We start from the raw sequence: 9,446 nt of genomic DNA on the forward strand, positions 1-9,446 counted from the left end.
TTTCTTTTATTATTATTATTACTGTACGGTAAAAAAGGACACATTTTAGGCGGGAATATTGTAAGGGAATGATCAGTAATTGGATAATAGGTTTGTCCAACCACACAGTCATTTAACAACAGTGTAAAGCAGTTTAGAATAGCCTTCTTCATTCAGACAGATGTGATGTAATCAAGCATTTCCAGCTAAAACCACTTGTGATCCCAAAATACTGTGTTCTACTTTTGTTAAATATCACCTTGGCAACCTTCCAAATACACTCGCTCTACATGAGCTTATGAGCCCCGCATGGCCAACCAGTGCTAGTACTGTTCAGATTTCTTTGGGAAAAAGGCCTTGTGTGTTTTATTCAATTGTGCAACTTCTAAAAGCAAGGAGACAAAGACATCCAGTTATACTGCTGAGGAAATAAAATCTGTGAACAATATATTACAGCACAGATGGCTCACGGGGTATTAAAATATTGGTCTATGTTTTTCTTAGTAAATCAGTGCAGTGTGTGGGTTTTTGTCTTCTTGTTTTTTTGTGACTGCCAAGCGTAGGAGCTTTTCATCCACATAATTCCACTCCAGTCAATGAGCAGCCGGCATATGGCAGCACTCAAGCTCCCTTATGTGTAAAAAAAAACTCTTTTTTTTTTTATAGTTTATTTCAATGTTGTAATATTCACAGTCTCTGTTGGGCAAAGTATGTAGCTAAATATTGCCCTCTTTACAAAACTGAATAGAGACTCGGGTGAGACAGAGAGTAAACAGATGGGAACTGAATTCAATAGCAAGGTGATATTTCTGATGGGATAAATGCTCTTACGAGTTCTAACCAAACTCATCTGTTTTAACCCCATTATGTTTTTCTCTCACAGATGCCCAGTGCCAGGTTGTGACAGCCTGGGTCACATCAGCGGGAAGTATGCCACTCACCGCAGTGCGTATGGATGCCCGCTGGCGGCCAGGCGGCAGAAGGAGGGTTTGTTGAATGGCTCTCCGTTCTCCTGGAAGGCCTTTAAAACAGAAGGCCCCACATGTCCCACGCCGGGATGTGACGGATCGGGACACGCCAACGGCAGCTTCCTCACCCACCGCAGGTAATTAAGGAGAAAATATGGGTTTTGGCTCCTACGTGAAATTTGTGTCAACCAGTGGCATGAGTTCGAGTGGGAAACCTGTCATTATCTTTGCAATTCAAACTAAAGGTGCCGTCACATTACCAAAACTTTGTCATAGACAAAGTTGGCAATTGTGCAGCAATGCATGCATTTAAGTAGCTTTTATAAACATCTTATAAAAGAACATTACTGGTGTGAATCTTGAGACAAAACAATGGATCTGACATATTTTACATTTTTTATAGTTAAAAGAGCTCAAAGATCCAATTTAGTCTGGGACTAGGCATAAACCTTATCTTCGAAACTGGGGGATTGAGTTTCTGTTTTCAAAGTTAAACAAACTTGAACATTCAAAATTCCTGATTGCTTGTTACTACAAAGCTAAATGTGGCCACACCTTCACCCAAAAATGTCAATTCTGTCATTATTTACTCACCCTCATGTCATTCCAAACCCAAAACACTTTTTTTAATGAAACCTGAGAGGTTTACCATCCGCCCAGGTAACAAAAATATGAAAATGTCATAAAAAGATTGTTAAAAGAATCAATTTGAATCAAGCGAATGTGATGAATAGATTAAATTTAAGCTGTGATTAAACAATGATCGACACGTGCATAGAGCACATCACATATGGCAAATACATATGCAGAGAACCAATGAGGTTTGTTTTAGCGCTTAACACACACAAGTCAAGTCACCTTTATTTATATAGCACTTTATACAATACATATTGTTTCAAAGCAGCTTCGCAGTGATAAGACTGCGTTTAGTGCATTTCGTGCACAAGTGCATTTCGGCTGTTGTTCATCTCAGTGTTGATTCAGTTCAGTTGTAAAGATCATCAATTATTCATTTAGTTCATTTACTCTAAAAAAAATGTTTACCAAATGTTATGCACTCTATGTGTTTATATGTGAATAAAAACCTAAATGAAATATGTTCATCATAGAAATAATTGGATTAAACTACTCATTTTTGGGTAAGCTATTCCTTTAATAGCACATGACACGCTCTACATTTAGGTGTAAGGGTATTGGCCAAGTCTGAGTCATTATAGGATTGCTCATAAAGCAATTGTTTTGTGATGACTGATGATGAATCGATTGTGTTTGGCCCCAGTCTCTCAGGCTGTCCCAGAGCCTCTCTCAACAAGAAGAAAGCCAAGTTCCCTGGAGAAGAATATCTCAGCACTAAGTTCAGAGCAAGTGACGGTGAGACATCCCACATTTTTTCCTACATTTAACATCTCTTCTGATGTCAAATTTTGTGGACGCTCAAGATGACAAAATTGTTCTTTCTCTTTACAGTCTTAGACAACGATGAAGACATCAAACAGCTTAATAAAGAAATCAACGAGCTCAATGAATCCAACAATGAGATGGAGGCAGATATGGTCAACCTTCAAACACAGGTTAGCCATAAAACTCTAGACAATTTAAAAGAACATAGATCATACACTTAAGATCACAAATTATGATTTATAACATGGTATTACTACAGTAAAACCATAGTATTCTTTAGAAATATACCTTGGGTTATCATGTAAATAAAAAAAAAGTTTGGGGTCAGTGTAAAAAATGTATTTAAAAAAAAGATTTTATCCTCATCAACGATGCATTCATTTTAATAAAAAGAGACAGTAAAGATGTAAAATTTTACAAAATATTTCTATTTCAAATAAATGCTGTTCTTTTGAACTTTCTGTTCATCAAAGAATCCTGAAAAAATGTATCATTTTCCAAAAAAAATATTAATCAACTGTTTTCAACATTTCTTAAGCAGCAAATTAGCATATTAGAATGATTTCTGAAGGATCATGTGACATTGAAAACAGGAGTAACGATACTGAAAATTCAGCTTTCACATCACAGAAATAAATTACATATTTAAATAGAAAACAGTTATTTTAAATTCTAATAACATCTCATAATATTACTGTTTGTTTGGGGTTTTTTTTTTTACTGTTTTTGATCAAATAAATGCAGCCTTGGTGAGCATTGGAGATTTTTTTTTTTCTAAAAATCTCGAAAAGTAATGCATAAATGCTCCAACTGGTAATCCAATTAGCTGACCATCAATCAATTTTATGTTTACAATGTGAAAAGACATTTAAGATGTAGAAAGTTGCGACAAACATGCATTGCTAAAAGGATATGTCACTTATGGGATGAGAAGTCATCAGTTTTTGTGGTGCTTCAGATCACATCCATGGAAAAGAACCTGAAGAACATCGAGCAAGAGAATAAGGTGATTGAAGAACAGAACGAGGCGCTGTTTATGGAACTGTCTGGACTCAGTCAAGCTCTTATACGCAGTCTGGCCAACATCCGCCTGCCTCACATGGTGAGTTACACACACTCCTACAGCAGCTCCCATAACTTTCCTCTCCAACATGATTTAGATTACCCACTTTAAAATTGCCACTCACAATTTACGATTTTGCATTGCAGCAGGAGCCAATCACAGAGCAGAATTTCGAGAGCTACGTGAGCACCCTAACTGACATGTACACCAATAAGGACTGCTACCAGAACCCAGAGAACAAGGCCCTTCTGGAGACCATCAACAAGGCGGTGAAAGGCATCAAGGTCTGACTAGGCCAAAAGACAAGGATGAGGAACAGAAGCGTGGAAGAGAAATAGAAACGTAGAGCCATGGGAAGAGCGTACAAATGACACACAAAAAAAGGGCATTCAGGTTTTTTTGAACAACAATCTAAACCTCCATCCCAGGGAGCATTCTGTGAGTTCAAAAAGAGGTTTATAATATATATTACTATAAGGACCAAAATCCACAAAAGCTGCTGGATTGGAAGGCGAAGATGGAACCAAATTCTTTATTTACAAAGAAAAAGAGACACAAACCTAGTTTTTCTTTAGTTTTTGCTTTTACGTTCAAACGGTGAGAAGTTTTGGAAGAAGAACCTCCAGAAGATGTGCTGCCCAGGCTTTAGGTGAAAGAGAGTCTTTTTACTCATTTGTGAGGATGCTGCTCCTACGAAACAACAAATGCGACGCTCCAAATGCAAGCGATCCCTACGTGAGCCCCGGCAGAACAGGCATATGCAGTATTTGCTCATCTTTCCTTCTTTTCCCGAAGAAAACGAAAGTGGTTTCGGGGAAATCAAACATACAAAAAGTGAGCGGAATGCGTGCACAACCTTATCAGTGCCATGCGGTTGACTCTGTAAATCCCACCTGTTGAAACACTACTTTCTCCATTTTATTGTTTATTGGGTTGTTTTGTTTTAGAGCGACACACAGGCACATTCGCTTGCTCTCCTTTCTTCGTAGTACTTAGGAATATTTACCCAGCGTAGTCATATCTATTACATATGAACAATGAGTTGCACTTCATTTCAGTCCATTCAACATCAGACAAGATGTTGGATCGTCACTGATCTATAAATTATACGAAATTTGTCCAGACTCTACTGTAATTTATTTATATTTTGTTATAATTTAATTTTAACTGTATTATTTATTTGAATTCACCTATTTAAATATTCACAGCCCTTCTGTTTATAAACGGTCATGAAAATGTGACAAGGAACTTGCCACATCAATATTTGGGAAGAGGGGGGAAAAAAAGAAAAAAATGTACCACTAATTTTTATAACTTCGTTTCATTTGATGATAGAATTTTATCCATAGAGTAGATTTTTTAAGTGCAAATATTTTTAACCAACGATGTTTTGATAATTTTGTATTTTCTTTTTCTCTTTCTCTCTACCTGTATCTCTATCTCTTGCTGTCTCTATTTGCATTTTATTTTTTATTTCGAATTTCTAACACAGCTGAAGGAGAAGTATAATCTCTATTTATTATTTATTTAATATTTATGATGAAATTATTAACTGTGATACGGTTGTAATGTATATTTATTTTGTAACGTCTTCGTGTGTTTGTGAAGTCTTAGTAGTCTTGAAGAACCTTTGGCGATATAAAAATAAAAACAAAAAAACATGTTTTGGACTACAGAATAAGACATGATGATTATCGAGGGTTTTCCTTATACCAGCATAACTTCCTATAGGAATGTAAAGAGAGAAAGAAAAGCAATTCCAGTACTATGGAACCTACAGCTTTGACTCTTTCCCCGTCCGTCTCAACAGGAAGGAGACGTTCTCCTGGATTTTCTTTTTTTTTTTTTTATACCTCCTCAAGCTCTCAGTAGTGGCCAAAAACTGTTTCCCCTGAACGATCCTAATGAATTGCAAATGGATTATTTTTGCTTTCTTGCTAAACTTATCTTTATTGGACAATGGGAAGCGGTGGGTGGGCGGGCGGGCGGGCGGGCGTTTTTGTGGCGAGGGCACAGAAGACGAACACCAACCATCCTGAAAGAAACTCTTGAACCACAATGTCCTTACTCGACTAGTATCAAACAAGCATACACCCGTGTAGCCTTATACTAGATTTTTATTTCTTCGATGCACAAAGTGCCACTGACCTGTGCTTTCATTACCAACTCCGCCCATTCAGCACCCACACTACCCTCGGGTCATGTGACCGTGGCCTAAGTGGGGATTGTTACAGATGCCTTTATTCCTTTGCCGTGATGGCCATACCTACACAATATATTCATTCTGTATTTAAAAGACAAAAGACAAAAAAAAAACTATATATAGTATATAAACATACATATATTTTTACAGTGTAATTGTTAACTCTTTTGTTTCTCTTATAATAGCTAAACAGAAACAATATCTTTCCAAAAGCTGTGAGTACTACTATCCATAGAAGACTAAATAATATATAAATATATATATATATAAAAGACAGACCCAGTTTACTGTGGTTGCAGGATACGTGTGTTTTTGTTTTTTTGTAATATGTAAACGTACACTTGTAAAGCAAAGAATACGAGGATGTTTGTAGAGTTTCCTATTTTCTGGTCCAAACTCACTGGGCCTCTGTATGTATGTCATCCGCTTTAATGGGCCAATGGTTAACAGATTAGTCTTAGGCTTTTAATCGTTTAGACGCATTGTAGTGTGCTGGAAGTTCTCCTCGATGGATCTGTCTTTAGTATTGTATGGTGTTGTGCAGTTCTGGTGGGATACGCCACACTAGATCCGTGTGTAAAATGCCAATAATCGATCGCAATGACAACTGTATGACTCATAATAGCGAGTCGTGAAATGAACATTGTGCCTCTATTCAGCTGGTCGTTTTGTTAAATAGTACACATGCGGTCATGTTGTTCATTTGGTATTAAGGCAGCAATATTGTGATGGACAGAACGTGTGTGCACTTTTCAAAAATCTTGAATGCCAACTAATGACCTTTCAACTAAAAAGATTTTCTTTGTGCGCTTGGGTGTGTTAGCGGATTCTTTTTTTTATTTTATATTTTGAAAAAAAAGGTACAAATGGCTAATGGACGGCTAACAACAGAATTGAGAATATCGCAAATGTCTTTTGACTTGTTTGTTGTTTAATGCGAATCTGTGTCTTGTCTGAAATGTCAAATGCCCTTTGACCGAAGTTTTTCAGTTTTTGCCTAGTCACCAATACGAAAGAAGGCCCTGTACGATATCAGATCTGTTGGCCCTCAGCAACAAGCCCTTTGTTAAAATGAAAAAAAGATGCAAAATGTGCTGGTATGAGCGTTTGCTTGGAGATTGTCATTGGCGTGCCCTCGCGCACAGAAGGAGACGCTAGTTGCATAAATCTTTGTCCATTTTCACAGAATGTCAGATCCTCTGCCGGCCTCGTTCTCTGTAACCTTTCCGCAGGAAAGATGTCTGCGTTGCATTTCAACACCGCAGCATTTCCTTTGCTTTAAGAGGAATCTGTAGATCTTGTCTATCAGTAGCGGCAGGATTTTCATTAGAGTTCCTCCTTCTATTAAACTGCGTAGAGGGAATACTCACTACAGATGTCATATCCTCTTATTACGACGGGAGAAACATTTCTATCTGCATAATACTACTGACGTGAGATAGCCTAAAGCATGCGTGAATTATTCTTCCTCGGTGCATGCTTCTTAAACGCCTGCTGTCTTTGATGATGAGCAGCTACGAGTGTTGCGCGGCGAGGTTGAGTGTGTTGAATCCCCCTAATAATGTAGCATGTTCTCTGGAGCAGTGTAGCATCTGCAAATGCAAGTTAGCATATGTAACCCCTCCCCATGGAACCAAATAAGGGTTTGTATTTGTAGGGTAACGGATTGATTTAGCACCTTTCGGACCTTTCCGAGACTTGTGCCAATTCTAGGTCAATTAAGAAGGGTTCCTATGTAATTTCATGAGAAACGATAACAGCTAAAAAGTCTGAAGGCTTAAAACGGCACTGTTTGTCCCATTAAGCTGATATAACCAAAACGGCCCTCATTCTGTAGGTACTGTAGCTTACAGCTCTGTGGTTTTCTCATGTGTGCCTTTTCTCGCTTCTGTTCGCTGCAGAAAAGGGTGTGTTTACATTTAAGGACTGGGTTTAAATCCCACTCAGGACGCCAAGTTTTTCTCCTTTTTTGGGGGTGGGGGGAGGTAATAGGATTTCAGCAAAGTGGTGAACACAAAGAACAGATCATATTGAAATTGATATTCAGCTTATTGTTGGACATGAAATAAATCACATATGTATTATTCTTCCCAAAACTGTGATTCTGATTCAGGTATGAAACTGTGCGGTGGTTCATTTCATTGAGTCTGAAATAATCATGGGACGTATCATAGATGAAGCATTTATGCACGGGCATTATTCTGACAACAATGGGATTCTGTACATTTGTAATAAAGGACAGTGTTGTTGTATTCAAGAATATTTCCAAGTAAACTACAAAAAGAAAAAAAAAAAACTTGTATTTTAACCCACGGCCAAGGCTTGTCCTCTTTCATTCTTTTTATAGAGATTACAGCTATTTTTACTGGTGATTTTGTAGCCACAAAACGATTCTCCTTTAGAAAATGACAAAAAAAAAAAATGGTACTTCCAAAAATAGTAATAATAATAAGCACTTCCACAGTGATAGACTACATGTTTTAGTCACTTTTGTAGCAGTGGTAGTATTATTGCTGAGGTTTTATTTCAGTAGAGCAGGACAAGCTATGGCTGTGCGTGATTTGAGGTAACTTTGGAAATGAAGTGTGTAGTTGGTTTTGGATTGTGACAGTGTTTGTGTATCCTTGTACCTGTGCTCATTGATATCAGTGTTAAAAGAGAACAGTAATGTCTGTTTTGTGGAGGTATCGTTCATTTTAGTGTTATATATGGAAAACATAAATAAAGTGTCAATAATGTGATCTCTCCGAGTATACACTTCCTACATGATGTGCTTGTTTTTTTTTTTGCTTGATAAAGGCAAAAGCTTTGACACAGGTTTTTATTTAGTCATTGCATGATTAGGCTACATCTGTTAATTCATCGATTTGATGACTAAAATGTGCAACAAATAACAATTGTTTAAAAAAGTGTAGGCTATGTAAACAGACAGGCGGAAGTGTGCTATTTGCAAATCCAAGCTTTCCACATTCTGACCTCTGCTGGAGACATGGGACACTTTTAGTAACTGAAAACTACAATAGCAGTAGGGCCTCAATTGAAACCCTCCGTCAGTACCATAATGCGACATTCGTTTTAAGTGGGATGAAATTATTGCTTTATAGTCTCTGACAGATTAATGAAGGAAAGTGCTTTTAGGTAAAGATAATTTCCATCAGACGTTGGATCTACAGGTGCTTAGAAGTGCTTTATGTGCAATGAAAATGAAAGAAACGAATTTTTGTTCATAAAAATGAGAAGGAAAAAATCGCTAGAATTGTGCTTTGAGTGCTAGGCTGACAATATTTTCTCAAATTATGGAGGATTTTGAACGCACGTTGTTTGTTCGTGCAGGATGCACTTGAATTAATCTTTTGGTGAACGAATTGATCTCGTAGCATACAGTTAACTTATTCCTTTTACTATTGTGTCCTACCTTCAGTAAAGTGCGAAGTATTTCGTCTGTTTGTCTGAGCAAGATTCGGAGCGTTGAACGAGTACGTCAACGTGAAGAAATGACATCAAACAACAATGACAGAAAAAAAATCGTTATCATGGTGAACTCATAACATTTGTCATTACACCAGCTAACAATTTTTGGTTCGTTCTGGGAAGGTTAGTTTTTGATTTACAAAAAGGATTTATTGATCAAAAGTGACTAATGTAAAGATATATTTTAAATAGATCTTCTTTTACTGTATATTTCATCAAATAAAGCTTTTGGTCAGCACACGAGGTTTCTATCATACTATCATACTGTTTTTTTTACGACAATATTGAATCTGAATGCTCAATCTTTTTGGTGAAAAGATTCGAGTCATGAGAGCTCCCAAAATGCATTTGACGTCGTCGT

General features: G+C 37.2%; 1 protein-coding gene across 7 annotated transcripts in view; it reads left to right on the forward strand.

The window, feature by feature from the left end:
* myt1b (myelin transcription factor 1b) overlaps positions 1-8,355 on the forward strand; it is a 108,967-nt gene extending 100,612 nt beyond the window's left edge. For all 7 annotated transcript variants that reach the window (XM_089124147.1, XM_039652031.2, XM_039652029.2 and 4 more), the window contains 5 exons: positions 863-1,084; positions 2,227-2,318; positions 2,415-2,518; positions 3,307-3,450; positions 3,558-8,355. In XM_089124147.1, the coding sequence (XP_088980273.1) occupies positions 863-1,084; positions 2,227-2,318; positions 2,415-2,518; positions 3,307-3,450; positions 3,558-3,701 (706 nt within the window). In that variant the 3' untranslated portion in view covers positions 3,702-8,355. The remainder of the gene's footprint in view (positions 1-862; positions 1,085-2,226; positions 2,319-2,414; positions 2,519-3,306; positions 3,451-3,557) is intronic.
* The last annotated feature ends 1,091 nt before the right edge of the window (positions 8,356-9,446 follow it).

Source organism: Pimephales promelas, chromosome 20 (assembly GCF_988280905.1).
Source record: "Pimephales promelas chromosome 20, fPimPro1.hap1.1, whole genome shotgun sequence".
NCBI lineage: Eukaryota > Metazoa > Chordata > Actinopteri > Cypriniformes > Leuciscidae > Pimephales > Pimephales promelas.